Source organism: Dipodomys spectabilis, unplaced genomic scaffold (assembly GCF_019054845.1).
Source record: "Dipodomys spectabilis isolate Male_0828 unplaced genomic scaffold, ASM1905484v1 ptg000069l, whole genome shotgun sequence".
NCBI classification, from domain to species: domain Eukaryota; kingdom Metazoa; phylum Chordata; class Mammalia; order Rodentia; family Heteromyidae; genus Dipodomys; species Dipodomys spectabilis.
The window spans coordinates 1,187,569-1,203,576 of NW_024870746.1; the positions used below are offsets into that span (position 1 = coordinate 1,187,569).

The window sequence follows — 16,008 nt, forward strand, 5'->3', positions numbered from 1 at the left end:
TGCTTGGTAAGAAATGTACTCATTATCTTGCCCAGGTAATTGTAACCCCTCTGTATGGTATTTTCGCAATTAAAAAAAAAAATAGAACACTAAAAAAATAAAAATAAAACAGGGACATGGTAGCTATGTGCAGAGTTGACATACATGCAGATGTGATGTGCTGATCAGAGAATTAAAAACAGGGATAGTAAGTGGAATTACAGGGAATTAAGAACTAGAGTGCAGAAGTAGAGGCAGCAATTAGACTGGCTGCAGCACAGGGGGACAGGAAACCTTAGGTAGACTGTTACTTGAAGGCTTCTGCTTGCCACATATCTTTATATCACTTCCTATCCTTCTGAGCTGAAAAAGCTCTAGAACTGTTTTATTTTCTTGGTCGATCGTGGGGCTTGAACTCAGGGCATGCTTACTGTCCTTGAGCTTTTTTCGCTTAATGCTAATGCTCTACCATTTGAGCCACAGCACCATTCCCGGTTTTCTGATGGTTAACTGGAGATGAGTCTTGTGGGCTTTCTCTGCCAAGCCTGGCCTTGAATCGCGATCCTCAGATCTCAGCCTCCTGGGTAGCTAGGATTACAGGCGTGAGCCACGAGCGCCTAGCTCCGCCTGGTTTTCTTTTTGTCTGTTTGCTCATTTTCAGTCCTCTTTTCAGCTTCCTTCCCTTTCGCCATGCTATGTATCCGGCTCTCTGGGCCATTTTACCCACTTCTTCGGCTTCAACAGCTATCTAGATGCACAAAGACACACCTCAAACCTTTCGCTTTACACATTATTTAGCATTCATTTGTCCATTCCACAGACACCCCCCAAACCATATTTTCCCCCCACACTGGAAGAAACGTCACCAGTACGGTCCAGTTGTCCACACCAGAATGTTCATATTCCCGAATACAATCTATCTCTCTATCAGCACTCCCCCTTTTAGAGGGCAGACCATTATAATTGTGCTCACCTCTAAACTTTGTCCTTTCCAAGCCATCCTCCACCTTGCAATGTCGCTCACGGGGACTGCACCAAAGGCCTTTACAGATGCTACACACGAACCTCTGAGCCACACCCCATCCACTTCCCCCACTCTTCAGAGCCGGAGTAACTGGACCAACCGGCACGCACCAACACGCCCGCGCCCCACAGCCGCGCCGGGCCAGCAGGGATCTTTCTAGACTACAAATATAGTTGTTCGCGCCTCGGCTTAGACCCTTCAAAAGCCTCTTCATTGCCCTCGGGACAAAATCAATTTACAAGGTTTTGCGTAATCTGGCGCCTCCCTAATCTCACGGGCCAGAAGCATCACCTCCACAATACCTGGCGGTTGACAGCTCCCCCGGGTGCCGGCGAACCCCACCACCCGCCGCGCCCCGCCACCCCCACCCTCACCCCGGCCCAATTCAATTCCCCACGCGAGTCAGCTCGGGCGGCGCTTCCTGCAGGACGTCGGTGGTCAGAAGGCAAACGCCGGAGGAATGGCTTCCAAGAGAGACGATCTGGGAAGCGCTTTCGACGCCGGGTCCGGGTAGACGGAACGTCCGGGTGACCAGGAAGCTCAGAGCAAAGGTCAAAGCCAGATCTTGAACTTTCACCCAGGTTCACGAGCCAATCCGAGGCCGTGCTGTTCCGCCCTTACACATCATGGCTGCCGTCCCAGTCTGTCAGTGGGTCTGGAAGTCGCCATCAGGCAGCTCTGACGCCACTGCCGCTTCCACAGTGAAGAATGCGCATCTCCACCCCGCCCCTCCTCGCCCCGCAACTCCATATTACCTCCCCCCGCCAAGCCGTCGTTAAGAAAAAAACCTGCGTTGCCAGCTTACCCCAAAGCAAGATGGCTGCCAATCCCTATTCTCTCTTCCCCAAGTGAAGCTATCCACTGGCCGCTTAATGTCGCTGCCAGGCTGCCCTCACCTAGCATGGCTACTCCGGCTCATGCCTCACTATGGTCTCGAAGCCGCCACTAACCGGCCGGGTTCCGGGAGGTGCTGCTCAGGACGCGGCCGCCCCCGCCCGCCTCTCCCCTCCCCCACGCCCGCGGCGGCCGCGGCGGCGGCTGGAGCCCGGATGCGGCGCCGGGAGACTGACAGGCCCGGGAGAGCGGCGCGGATGGATCCAACATGGCGGCGCCGAGCCTGAGCCGAGAGTGAGGCAGCGGGGCGGCCGGGATGGGGAGGGGGAGTCGAGCGGGACGGGGCGGGGCCGGGCGGGGCCGCAAAGGGCTTGGGGAAGGAAAGTGGAGGGGGAGGCGGTGGCGACGTCCAGCCTGAGAACCTCCAGAGAGGGAGGTGACGGGACGCGGCGAGGTGGGGGCTGGGAGCCGCCGAGGGGGGCGTGCTGGGTAGATGGCAACTGCGGGAGCGGGCGGGGGTCGGGACGCGGGAGCCGGGGCACGGGGAGGGGCGTAAACAAGGGCCCCGGCTGGACCAGGCCAGAGGTATTAGGAGAGGGCCGAGGCGTGGGGAGTGGGGCTGCGATCCGGCGAATTGAGGGAACGGGGCCGGGGCCGGAGCCGGAGGGAGAAGCTGGGGGTGTGGAGGGGAAGGGGGCTCGTAGGGGGCTCGTGGGTGTGTGGCTGGAGGGAGAACGGGACTCTGGCGAGGCTGGTGTGACGAGGTGGGTTAAGGTGAGGCTGGGACTGAAAGACGTGTCGTGGAGGGAGGTTTTAAAAGTATTAAAATCGGTAGTGGGAGGGGGAAGGGCCTCGGGGAGAATTTGGATAGAAGGAGGGAAGGCAGGAAGGTTTCGGAATGGAGAGAGTGTGTCGGTGTGAGGAAGGAAGGGAGAAAGTGGAAGCCTGAGAAGAAAGTTTGGGAGGAAGGGGAATGGGATGGGAGGTAGGACAAGTGGAGCTGCACCCGGTCATGAGGGTTCGGGGGTTTCCCTTTCCCCGGTGGAAAGGAAAAAGAGAGTGGAGTTAAGCAGCATCAGTTGCAGCCAATTCTATTTGCCAGGGCCTTAGTTTTTAATAGGGTGGGAAGGGTAGAAGGGAATGATCATGTGGGTTTGGAGAATTGGGGTTGAATGAAGGTTCAACTAGATTTGCTTTCCAAAAAGCTCTCTAGCTTACTGCTCCCCCTCCCCCTCTTTTTTTTTTCTTCCTCCTAGTTACAAAAGGGAGAACAGGGAAACTGGTGTCGAGGAGTAAAGGACTTTTCTGGTTTGTAGCAGTTGGCAATACAAGACTGGGAAAAGAATCATGGCTATTTGGGAACCTTATATACCAAGATAGAGGTTCTGGAAGTCTTAGGAGGAAAACAGGCTGGCATCTAAGACAGGCTAATTAAATGCTTTAGTTGCATACTCTTTTTGCCGTTTTAAGGGCTAGGAGGTCAATGTAAAATAACTTTGCAGAAATGTATCAGTGGATGCTACCCCAGTGTCTATTTTGTTCTCATGGTCTAAGTAGTAAGTTCTGGTCTAATAAGACAAATGATGGGGGAAAAGTGCTTTCTTTAGCTGCAATCACTTTCCTCCCACCCAGTTCCCTCTAAAGATGAAAGTCAGTCTTAGCATTGTAACAAAATAAATGGAATAAGGACCTGAGGAAAGTAAGACAGTATTAGGTAACAAAGGGCTTTCCAGAAATTGTTGACTCTGGGACCTTTCTTGACTTGAGATGTTGAGACTGAAAATTCTTGGAGGTGATATTTGTGAAATGGCTAGTAGAGAGGTAGGGAAACTTGGGGATTTTGTTGTGGGTGAATTCTCACGTTAAGTTTGGAGTGGATCAGTTTGAAGCTTCAGGCTTCTCTCTGAATTTTTGCCATTGAGATTGACTAGCTGTGAGTCCTTAAGGTTTCAAAATAAAACTTGAAGTTTGACTTCCCCCTTTATTTTATTTTATTTTTCTTCTGCTGGCTTTGAAACTTGTGCTAGGAAGAGACTTGGGAAATTAAGTTTCTTGCAGAGGTAAGTCTGGAAGTTTTTTGTTTTGTTTTTTTTAATAATGTTAAACAAAAGAATGGAATGGAAATAGCATGAGAAATGTATTGGGGTTGAATTCAGTAATGGGGTAGATGCCAGAGAAAATGAGTATTCACTTTTTTTTTTTTTTTTCCCTTGGTCCTACAGCTTGAACTCAGGGCCTGGGCACTGTCCCTGAGCTTCTTTTGCCCAAGGCTAGCACTCTACCACTTGAGCCACAGTGCCACTTTGAGCTTTTTCTGTTTATCTGATACTGAGGAATCAAACTCAGGACTTCATGCATGCTAGACAAGGATTCTACCACTAAGCCACACTCCTAGCCCCTTCACTCACCATTTTGGAGTACATAGATAGGAGAGAAGAGAGAGAGAAAACTAGGTGTCTTAGAATAAGCTTATAGCTTTATTTTTTTTTTAATTGTTCAGTGTTCTTAGAGCCAACATTTTTAATCTGTGGAAAGTTGTAGTCTTCTACATTGTGTAGTAAATGTTGCAGATGGAGGTTAGCAGAGGCATCTTCCTTCCATTGGAAGCTTTACTTTCTCAATGGTTTAGAGTTCCCGGAATCTTCTTTTGAATACATACCTTGTAACTCTGACTTCTAGATATTTGTTTACATTTTCCTAGAACTAGCATGAAAGCTCTCTATACTCTTAGCCATCTTTAAGAGTTTCCATGTAGTTTTCACTTGCAGTTTTAAGACATTACTCTTTTTTAGTTCTTACACATGACTTTACTCAAGATTTCTGAGAGTCAAATATGTCCAGTTTCTCATGGAGATATAGGTACATTGTTAGGAAGAAACGACCACCATTTTAATCTCAAGACATTTTTTATTTCTTCCACAAGTTGTCCTCAGAACTTCTGAGAAAGAGTATCTCAAAAAGTTACAGTTATCATCTCTGGATGAGTTGATACTGTACTGGTTGGACTTGGAAACTCAGAATGTCCAGGGAGAAAGCTGTGGGTACAAATAGACTTTCACTAGCACTTGGCTAACTTAAACTTTTTTTTTTTTTTGCCAGTCCTGGGATTTGAACTCAGGGCCTGGGCACTGTCACTGAGCTTCTTTTGCTAAAGGCTAGCACTCTGCCACTTGAGCCACAGCACCACTTCTGGGTTTTTTGTTTTATTTTTGGTTGTTGTTTATGTGGTATTGAGGAATCAAACTCAGGGCTTCATGCATGCTAGGCAAGCACTCTACCACTAAGCCACATTCCCAGACCCTAACTTAGACTTTTCTAAAGGAAAATAGCAACAACGAAATCCCACTAGAACTCCACAAAATACGTGTATTTATTCAAATCAATAATTACTTTTATGAAATTATAGAGAGGAAACTCATATGTTAATATCTCAAGCATAGCCAAACCATCCAGTAAGATCTAGATACTGTTTATTGTAGTGTTTGTCTTTTAGTATCTGGCAGTGTTGGAGATACCAAGACTTTAGTTATTTCTATTCTTCTGTTTAGAGGCTTCCTTGCTTTACTTGCTTTACTACCACAGAAAGCTGAGTGTATTTTGTTTTAAGAGGATTTTGGTCAGTTAATCTGGAAGATTCCTAGAACCCCCATCTAGGATGGCTGAATGAGTTTACTCCCAATCCTAGATGATAATTAAGTGGAGAGGGATGCTTATTAGCTTGTATAGCAGCCTCCTGATACTACTCCGAAGAACTGACCTTGGGAAACTTTTACTTCTGCTTGTTTTTGTGCATGCATGTGTGCCAGGGGGGCCTGGGCACTGTCCCAGAGCTTGCTTCTTTCTTTTTCTTTCTTTCCTTCCTTCTTTCCTTCCTTCCTTCTTTCCTTCCTTCCTTCTTTCTTTCTTTCTTTCTTTCTTTCTTTCTTTCTACCTTTTCTTTTTTTTTCCCCCCTCAAAATTAGCATTTTACCACTTGAGCCACAGCTCCATTTCCTGCTTTTTAGTGGTTAATTGGAGATAAAAGTCTCATGGACTTTGTGCCTGGGCCGGCTTGGAACCATAATTCTCAGTCTCAGCCTCCTGAGTAGCTGGCATTACAAGCATTACAGGCCTGAGCTACTAACACCTGGCTGCTTCTACTTGTTTGGTTTCATTGAATAAGCAAGTCTTGACTCACAAGGAAGGGTCTGCTATTGGTTTAGTTTCAGGACTGTAAAAAATAGCCCTGATAATTCTGAGTTTAATCTCTCAAAAGGGGGATGAGAGAGAAAAGAAAAGCAGAAAAAAAGGGGAGGGGGGCTTAGAGGCTTAGGAGCATCTTATTTCCATTGAACTCTAGAATGAACTAGGTCAAAGTAGACCTGCTGGGATGGGCCAGAAAGGAGTGTATCCTTCCCACTGCTGTTAAGCTGAATCTCAGCTGCAGGTGATACTGGAGTGAGGTGGAACTCCTTTATGTTAGTTAAATGAACCTATGTCTGTCTGGCCTTTCTTCTGGAAGACTGATGAGTTTGGGTTAGAGACATCTAATGTCTTCCTTCTCCCAATGCATGTGGAAAGTGACATACATTCTTTTGACCCTTCATCGTGTTCCACCTAGAAGAGGGTTTATCATCCTTGGCATTATTGATCTTTTGGGCCAGGTAATTCTTTGGGGGAACTATACGTTATGGGATATTTAGGAGCACCCCTGCTCTCATTACATGCTGTCACCCACCTCTCTATAGGGATTACAATCAAGTGTTTACAGCTGGCACTGGTAGCTCACTCCAATAATCATAGCTATGCAGGAGGCCTAAAAGGATTGAGGTTTGGAGCCAGCCAGGCAAATCTTTTAAACTTTTGTTGTTGTGTTGGTCCTGGGGCTTGAACTCTGGGCCTGGGTACTGTCCCTCAGCTCTGCAGTACTAGCTCAAGGCTAGTACTCTACCCCTTGAGGCACAGCACTACTTTCAGTTTTGTGGTGGTTAACAGGAGATAAGAGTCTCATGGACTTTCCTGCCTGGGCTGGCTTTGAACTGTGATCCTCAGATCTCAGCCTCCTGAGTAGCTAGGATTGCAGGTGTGAGCCACTGGCGCCCGGCTCTTTGAACTCTTTATCTCCAATTAACCAGCAAAAAGCTGGAACTAGATGTGTGGCTCAAAGAGCCACTATCTATGAGCAAAATACTATCTATGAGATAGAATACTATCTATGAGCAAAAAAGCTGGGCAAGAATTTGAGGCCCTGATTTAAGACCCAGGAGTAGGGGGGAAAAATGTTTCCAGATATTGCTCTAAGAAAGCTCAGTTTTCTCTTGTTGCCTGTTATAAGTTGTTTTCCTTTAGCACCTCCATTGGTACTTAGTGACAGCAGCAGATAGAACTGAGAGATACAGTATGGAGGGAAATCCTGTCTGCAGCTGGAAAGGTATTTTCCAAACTATTTCCTATGCTTTGGATGGAGTATCTAGGCTCTCAAAACTTTATTTGGTTTATTTCCTTTTTAGCCAACCGCTGGTGGCTCATTCCTATAATCCCAGTACTTAGGAGGCTGAGATCTGAGGATATCCATTCACAACTAGCCCTGGCATACAAATCCAAGACTTTTTTTTTTTTTGGGGGGGGGGGTCCAGTCGTGGGGCCTGAACTCTGGGCCTGCGCGCTGTCCCTCAGCTCTTCAGCTCAAGGCTAGCGCTCTACCACTTGAGCCACAGCGCCACTTCTGGCTTTTTTCTTTTTGCTTATGTGGTGCTGAGGAATCAAACCTAGGGCCTCAGGCATGCAAGGCAAGCGCTCTACCACTGAGCTACCTTCCCAGCCCACAAATCCAAAAGACTTATCTCCAGTTAACCAAAAGCTAGAAGTATGACTCAAGTGGCAGAGTGTTGGCCTTGAGTGAAAAAGCCAAGGGAGAGCCCAAATCCTGAGCTTAAGCCCCAGTACCAGCACCAAAACAAAACTATTTATGGGTTATAGGTTATATTTCCTTTTCACACATCAGAATCCATGGTCTGGGTTGAGTCATTTCAAGGTAGACCTCCCCCTTTGAAAGGAGGTATGTCTGTGTGCTTCTATCTCAGGTTGCTTAGCATATGGTATATGTAGTTCTCTGTGGTTGAGGCACCTCTGGATAGCATATGCACAGCAACATATGCTGGATTGTTTTTGGGGGGGGGGGGGGCGTCATGGGGTTTGAACTCAGGGCCAGGGCACTGTCCCTGAGTTCTTTCACTCAAGGCTAACACTCCAGCACTTTGATCCACAGCTCCACTTCTGTTTTTTTGGGTGGTGAATTGGAGATTCTCATGGATTTTCCTGCCTGAGTTGGCTTTGAACAGTGATCCTCAGATTTCATCCTCAGTAGTAAGGATTATAGGCATGTCTGTTTTTTTTTTTTTTTTTTTTTTTTTTTGTCGGTCGTGGGGCTTGAACTCTGGGCCTGGGCGCTGTCCCTCAGCTCTTCAGCTCAAGGTGAGCGCTCTACCACTTGAGCTACAGCGCCACTTCCGGTTTTCTGGTGGTTTATTGGAGATAGGAGTCTCACGGTCTCTCCTGCCCGGGATTGGCTTTGAACTGAGATCCTCAGATCTCAGCCTCCTGAGTAGCTAGGATTACAGGAGTGAGCCACCAGCGCCCAGCAGGCATGTCTGTTTTTAAGGGAGTCTTGTCAGTATTAGATTTTTGTGAATTTGTTTCTTAATTGTTGTGGTTATCTCTTGGAGATGAAACTCGGTTCAATAGTTCTTCAAATGTAAGATGTATCTACTACAGGAATATTAAGATAAATTCGACTTAGTCCATTGCCATACATTGTACAGGATTTAGTGGTATGATAAATACACAAGTACTTTCACTATACTGATATAAAGGCAATACACACATTGTTCTATAAGAGCACAACTTAACCCAGCCTGGGGGTGTAGAGAATTGCCTTTTGAAGACAGCATCTGAACTGACTTACAGAATGAGTAGGAGTTAGCTATCTGAAAAAGGGTGGATATGGGGGTGTAGAATATAGAAAAGGGGCATTCAGACAAAGGGAATAGCTTGAAGAAAGGTATAGAAAAGTGAATTCTGTGATGTGTGAACTATCAACAAACTATTAGAAACTATAAACAAAATATTAGAAAATAAAACCAATAATGATAAAGAGTAAAAAGTGGGATGTGGTAGGAGGAGACATCGAAAAATGGCCTTGGAATCCCTGATGTGCAGTATTCAGCATTTAGTATTCTTACAGAGAGAGAGCTGGAGATTGGTCTTAAGCAGTCAAGTAATGTGGGTATTTGAGTTTTACTGTTTGTGGTACCTGGGAGTGAATCTACAATTTGGTATATGCTAGGAAAGCATCCTACTGCTGAGACTGCTAAGCTGTATCTACAGCTCCATTTGTGCATTTTACAAGTGGCTACAGGACAGGGATGTAGTTGGGGTTAAGCTTGGTGGTGGCTTTTGTCTGTAATCCCAGAAAACCGAGAGGCTGAGGCTGGAGGAACTGGAAAAAACTTGTTTTACATAATCAAACCCTATCTCAGAAACAAAACAACGAAAACCCTGGAGGCGTCGCTCAACAGTGTTTCTAGAAGCCCTGAGTTCAAACCACAGTACTACCATAAAAAAAAAAAAAAGAAAAAAGGGTGTTAGGGTGAATCTTTTTATTTTTTATTTTTTGGTGGTGGGGCTTGAACTCTGGGCCTGGGCACTATCCCTCTGCTCTTCAGCTCAAGGGGAGCACTCTACCACTTGAGCCAGAGAGCCACTTCTGGTTTTCTGAGTGATTTACTGGAGATAGAGTCTCTTAGTTTCCTGCCCGGGTTGGCTTTGAGCTGGCTTTGAACCGTGATCCTCAGATCTCAGCCTCCTAAGTAGCTATCCACCCACACCCTGCTAGGGAGAATCTTAAAAGAGGTACATAGTACTGGGAACAGTTACTAGAATCTGAACAATGGCAATGAAAACAGGATATGTTTAAGAAATATTTAATAGCATCAGTAATAATTTAGAATTGATTGGGTGATTAGGGGTTATGGTCAGAGGAGAGAACAGTATTGGGTGGTACCATCTGATAGGGCAGTAAGTATAAATAGAGTAGGGGGAGAAAATGGTTAGACTGAACACTTGGTTGGTTGCTGGGTCATTAACACTACACAAGATGAACTTTGTGACTCATATGCCAAGTTAGAAAATGAATGTAAACTGTGATTGGTCCTTGACCAGGGTTTGGTAAATTATATCCATGAGGAAGTCTTACAAGTTGGTATATCCAAATGGAATGGTGATATCAAGACTACAGCATAGAATAAGAATACTCAGTGTAGGAATTTAGTAAGTGTAGATTTAAACCTGCAACTTTTTGTTGAGTATTATTAACCTTTGAGCAGTTACATTTCTGGAATTGTTTGGATTGTAAGAAAAAGGAGGAGAGATTTTTTTTTTTTTTTTGGTCTCCTGGGCCCTGTCCCTCAGCTCTTCAGCTCAAGGCTACTACTCTACCACATGAGTCATAGTGCCACTTCTGGGCTTTTCTGTTTATGTGGTGCTGAGGAATCGAACCCAGGGCCTCATGCATGCAAGACAAGCACTCTACCACTGAGCCACCTTCCCAGCCCCACAAGGATAGATTTTTAAAGGGATGAGTCTGGGAAACAGAGGTTAAGAATGTTTATATAAGACCTTTGAAATCACTTTCAAAACTCACATTTATAACCTTTGTGTGAGTGTGTGTGTACACATGCATGTGCTAGTACTGGGACTTGAATTCAGGGCCTGGCACCCTTGCTTGGCTTTTTCACATAAAGCTGGTGATCTACCATTTGAACTAAACTGCCACTTGGAGCTAATAATGCTGGTTAGTTGGCAGTAAGAGTCCTGGAGGACTTTTCTGCCTGGATTGGCTTTGAGGTTTTTTTTTTTTTTTGGTCTGGTCATGGAGCCTGAACTCTGGGCCTAGGCGCTGTCCCTCAGCTCTTCAGCTCAAGGCTAGCACTCTACCACTTGAGCCACAGCACCACTTCCGGCTTTTTTCTTTTTCTTTTTGCTTATGTGGTGCTGAGGAATCGAACCCAGGGCTTCATGCATGCAAGGCAAGTGCTCTACCACTGAGCCACTTTCCTAGCCCCTCGCTTTGAGTTTTGATCCTTACCTTCTGAGTCACTAGGATTACACTTGTGACTTGGTTCACTCATTGGATTCTTAGAATATGAAAGTGGATATTTTCATCTCTACTTTTCAGATAAGGCACTGAGACTTTGAAGTTAAGTGACTTGCTTAAATTCTCAGGTGAACAGCTTGTTAATAATGTGGTCAGAATCTGAAATATTTGTTATTAAACATTTTCAGTTATCCTAGTTTGTCCCTAAATTCATCTGATTCAGCTTCTATATTAAAAGAGTGAAGTCTCTACTTCTAGTTTTGCCTGTTGTTAAGAAATGAATTGGCTGGAGGGGTGACTATAAGTTTTCAAAGGACCAAATAAAGTGTTTTGGGGCAAGAGGAGCAATTAAGGTTATATGTAATGGCAACTTTCTCCAAATGTGTAGCCTGAAATTGCATATAACATTTTCATTTAGGGGAAATGTCTGTATTCTTTCAATAGATCTCAAATTAGAGGATTAATTATTGGGTATGGAGAGTTTTAGAGTTTGTGTGTGATTGTGTGTGTTTTGGTGTTTTTGGATTTTTTTTTTTTGTGATGGGGCTTGAAGTCAACCAGGATGCTGTCCCTGGGCTCTTTTTGCTCAGGCTAGTGAGTGCTCTGCCACTTGGAGCTACAGCTTTTCTTCTAGTTTCTGAGTGGGTAATTGGCAATTAGAGTCTCCAGGGGACTTTCTTGCCTGGGCTGCCTCTGAACCACAATTCTCAGATCTCAGCCTCCCGAGTAGCTAGGACCCACTGGCAACTGGCTAGGGTTTGTTTTGTTAAATAAATACTTTAAAGCCAGGCTCCAGCTGGGGTGGCTCACACCTGTAATCCTAGCTACTCAGGAGGCTGAGATCTGAGGATCATGGTTCAAAGTCAGCCTGGGCAGGAAAGTCCATGAGACTCTTATCTCCAATAAACTACTAGAAAACCGGAAGTGGCTCAAATGGTAGAGCACACTCCTTGAGCTGAAGAACTGAGGAATAGTGCCCAAACCCCGAGTTCAAGCCTCATGACTGACCAAAAAAAAAAAAAAAAAAAAGCCAGGGTTCAGTGGCTCAAATCTATAATCCTAGCTACTCAGGAGGCTGACATTTGAAAAGATTATAAAGTTCAAAGCCAATCCTGGGCAGAAAAGCCTGTAAAACTCTTATCTCCAATTAACCAGCAAAAAGCCAGAAGTCGAGATGTGGCTCAGGTACTAAAGCACCAGCCTTCAGTAAAAAAAGTTAAGGGACAGTACTATGAAATACATTAATTAAATTAAATTAATACTTTAAAAGTATTGCCAGGTGCCAGTGGCCCATGCCTGTAAGCCTAGTTACTTAGGATGTTGAGATCTGAGTATTACTGTTTGAAGCCAGCCTGGGCAGGAAAGTCTGAGACTTATCTCCAGTGAGCGTCCATAAAGTTGAAAGTGGCTCAAGTGGTAAAGTGCTAGCCTTGAGCAAAAACCTCAGGGACAGTGTCTAGGTCAAGCCTCAGTAATGGCAAAAAAATAAAAGTACTTAACAAGCATGCATTTAGCAGTACTGTGACAGGCATAATGTAAGGCTCACTGAAATTAAACTAGTTGGCTGTCATTGTCTCTGAACTTCTCATTCTGTCTTTACAGTATCCTGGGGATTGCAGCTGCTGAGCAGGGATTCTGGCAAGGATTTTGTCTCTGAGCCCCCAGCATGGCGGGCCTAAAGCGACAGGCAAGCCAGGTGTGGCCAGAAGAGCATGGTGAACAGGAGCATGGGCTCTATACCCTGCACCGTATGTTTGACATTGTGGGCACACACCTGACACACAGAGATGTACGAGTGCTTTCCTTTCTCTTTGTTGATGTTATTGACGACCATGAACGTGGACTCATCCGAAATGGACGTGACTTCTTATTGGCACTGGAGCGCCAGGGCCGCTGTGACGAGAGTAACTTTCGCCAGGTGCTGCAGCTGCTGCGCATCATCACTCGCCATGACCTGTTACCCTATGTCACCCTCAAGAAGAGACGGGCTGGTGAGGGCTTACCTGGGCCTGGGGACTTGAATCAGGAAAGAATTGGGAGAGGCCAGGAATGAACAGGATAGGAATCTTAAAAGGGAGGCAGCCTTAACACTAAGGAATACTTAGAGGAGTATAAGTTATGAGGCCCATTGGGATAAGGGGTGTATTTTTTTCTTGAATGACTCTTTCTTCCTCTACAGTGTGCCCTGATCTTGTAGACAAGTATCTGGAGGAGACATCGATTCGCTATGTGACCCCTAGAACCCTCAGTGATCCAGAACCAAGGTCTCCCCAACCCTCTAAAACAGGTAAGAAGATACTACTATTACTAGTTTTTGTAATCAAGCATTTCTGGCTTATTCAGCTTAAATGAGTGGATGTTGTTACCCTATATCTACCACATAAAAAATCAGGTGAAGTGTTAGTGCTTTACCTAAGTCTGGTCTTGGTCTTGGATAGTTGTGCTGTATAGCCCAGGCTGGCTAAGAACTTGCAGTCTAGCCCATCTTGCACAGCTTTTTTTTTTTTTTTTGTGCCCTGGTGCCATCCTTGAGTTTGTTTTGTTTTGTTTTTTTAAATGGCTTATTGGAGATAAGAGTCTTACAGATTTTACTGTCCCAGCTGGCTTTGAATTGTGATTCTCAGATCTCAGTCTCCTGAGTAGCTAGGGTTGCAGGTGTGAGCTCTTGGACCTGGCTAGCACAAATTTTTTTTTTTTTTTTGGTCAGTCGTGGGGCTTGAACTCTGGGCCTATGAACTGTCCCTGAGCTCTTCAGTTCAAGTTGAGCACTGTACCACCTGAGCCACAGTGCCACTTCTGGTTTTCTGGTGGTTAATTGGAGACAAGAGTCTCAAGGACTTTCCTGCCCATGCTGGCTTCATACTGTGATCCTCAGCTCTCAGCCTCCTGAGTAGGTAGGAGTACAGGTGTGAGCCACCAGTGCCTGGCTTTTTTTTTTTTTTAAGGTGCTGGGGATCAAACCCAGGCCCTTAGGAATGCTAGGCAAGCACTGTTCCCCGCCAAACCAATCCCAAGCCTGAAGTCACATTATTGATACCACTTTTAGAGCTAAGTCTGAATTCCCACATAAATATTTGAACTTCTGCTTTTATTCTACTGTGTTTTCTTCCATTTTGCCTCCTGATTAGTGCCTCCCCACTATCCCGTGGTGTGCTGTCCCACTTCGGGTCCTCAGATGTGTAGTAAGCGGCCAGTCAGAGGGAGAGCTACACTTGGGAGCCAGCGAAAACGCCGGAAGTCAGTGACACCAGATCCCAAGGAAAAGCAGACGTGTGGTGAGGAAGTTCAAGGGTTTCAGAGGTGTAGGGCTGAAAGAAAATAAAAAGAACATCTGGAATACTGGATAGTCTATGCTATTTAGTGCAAGGTTCTTCATTATTACAAAGTAAAGTTGAATAGTTTATAGTTGCTGGGAAGAGTCCTTTGTGGGATGCTGATATAGGATGATCGAGTATTAAAATGAACTTGTCTGTTAATTAGGAAAATACCTCCTATTATGAAAGTGTTGATTGTGAGTAATGGGAATAGTGCTGACCTGGATATATCCCATTTAAGGGAAACAAGAATTTCAAAGATGCATTAAAAAAATAATAAAAAAACAAAACTAAGCTGGTTGCCGGTGGCTCAGGCCTATAATCCTAGCTACTCAGAAAACAGATCTAGGATCGTGGTTCAAAACCAGCCTGGGCAAAAAAATTTGTGACTCTTATCTCCGATTAATCACAGAAAAAGCCAGAAGTGGTATAGTAGCTCAAGGGTAGAATACTATCCTTGAGCAAAAGGAGATTAGGGATAATGCCCAGAGTTCAAGGCCCAGGATGTGCGGGGGTTAGGGGAAGCTAGTCCTGGGAGACAGAGAAGCTGACAGTAAAGACTGCTACTTTGCTGTTCTTTTCAAATGAGTTGTAAACACATTCCCCACTGTAACCTCTTCTGTTCCTATCTTTCCTTTCCAACAGACATCAGACTGCGGGTTCGGGCTGAATACTGCCAGCATGAAACTGCTCTGCAGGGAAATGTCTTCTCTAACAAGCAGGACCCACTTGAGCGCCAGTTTGAGCGTTTTAACCAGGCCAACACCATCCTCAAGTCCCGGGACCTGGGCTCCATCATCTGTGACATCAAGTTCTCTGAGCTCACCTACCTCGACGCATTCTGGCGCGACTACATCAATGGCTCATTACTAGAGGCACTTAAAGGTGTCTTCATCACAGACTCCCTCAAGCAAGCTGTGGGCCATGAAGCCATCAAGCTGCTGGTGAATGTGGACGAGGAGGACTATGAGCTGGGCCGACAGAAACTCCTGAGGAACTTGATGCTTCAAGCACTGCCCTGACCTTTCCCTTCCTCACTTCTCTGGAGACTGTTCCCAACACCCACCTCTGGAGCTTATATACTGTTCTGGGGTTTGTTCTCTCCCCTTCCAATCAATCACACCCACCCCTGCCTTTTTTTTTTCTTCTTCTTCTTTTTAAAGGAAAAGACAAAGGAAAGTGGAAGTGGTGTTCCCCATCCCTCCCTGCACCCATGTGCCTGGGCTTTCCCTTTGTTTCCAGTTTCCACTTATCCCTTAATGTGCGTCTCTACAGCCACCTTACCACTGAGCCGTAAGACAAATGTATAGGGAGAATCAAAGTCTATAGATCATAGTCTTTGTAAGGGATTGAAGTCAACACTGCTTTTGGGTGCATTGAGGGGGTAATCAATACTTCTGGCTTTATGAGGGCTCTTAAAATTTTGTCTGAAAAACCAAAGGGCTGTGAGTAAGGAAGCTGTGTGGAAGGTGGGAAGGTGTATTTTGGAAATTAATTACCACCTTCTTCCAAATTACAGAATTTTTTTTTTTTTTTTTTTTTTAAACAAGCTATGGCCCTTTCCACTCTCTCCTGGCCTCTGGTGCTGCTCCTCTCTGCCTTTCCTCCATTCCATGGCTTGCAACTGCTGCCTGGTATGGTTCCTTCCTTTTTCCTCTTTGTCAAACCCTCTTCAAGGAAGTAACAGGAGGATTAAGGTCATAATATCCCTCCGGTCTGTTATG

The 16,008-nt window shown here is 45.4% G+C and overlaps 1 protein-coding gene across 4 annotated transcripts; it reads left to right on the top strand.

Moving 5' to 3' along the window:
* The first annotated feature begins 1,823 nt into the window (after positions 1–1,823).
* Dedd (death effector domain containing) lies at positions 1,824–15,818 on the top strand. Of its 4 annotated transcripts, XM_042681440.1 has the most exons (6): positions 2,264–2,291; positions 3,865–3,897; positions 12,573–12,961; positions 13,150–13,257; positions 14,099–14,245; positions 14,930–15,818. In XM_042681440.1, exons 3-6 carry the CDS (start codon positions 12,637–12,639, stop codon positions 15,304–15,306), a joined length of 957 nt encoding a protein of 318 aa, XP_042537374.1. In that variant the 5' UTR covers positions 2,264–2,291; positions 3,865–3,897; positions 12,573–12,636; the 3' UTR covers positions 15,307–15,818. The 4 variants fall into 4 exon arrangements, with proteins under 4 accessions (XP_042537370.1, XP_042537371.1, XP_042537374.1 ...); XM_042681436.1 differs by lacking the exons at positions 2,264–2,291; positions 3,865–3,897 and adding an exon at positions 1,824–2,131; XM_042681437.1 differs by lacking the exon at positions 3,865–3,897 and having other exon boundaries at positions 2,211–2,291.
* Positions 15,819–16,008: the final 190 nt, after the last annotated feature.

Excerpts from the sequence above, each read along its gene's own strand:
- Dedd (XM_042681436.1), top strand. The coding sequence starts at position 12,637 with ATGGCGGGCCTAAAGCGACAGGCAAGCCAGGTGTGGCCAGAAGAGCAT. Across the intron at positions 12,962-13,149 it reads CCTCAAGAAGAGACGGGCTG|TGTGCCCTGATCTTGTAGAC; the intron begins GTGAGGGCTTAC and ends CTTCCTCTACAG. Across the intron at positions 13,258-14,098 it reads TCCCCAACCCTCTAAAACAG|TGCCTCCCCACTATCCCGTG; the intron begins GTAAGAAGATAC and ends CCTCCTGATTAG.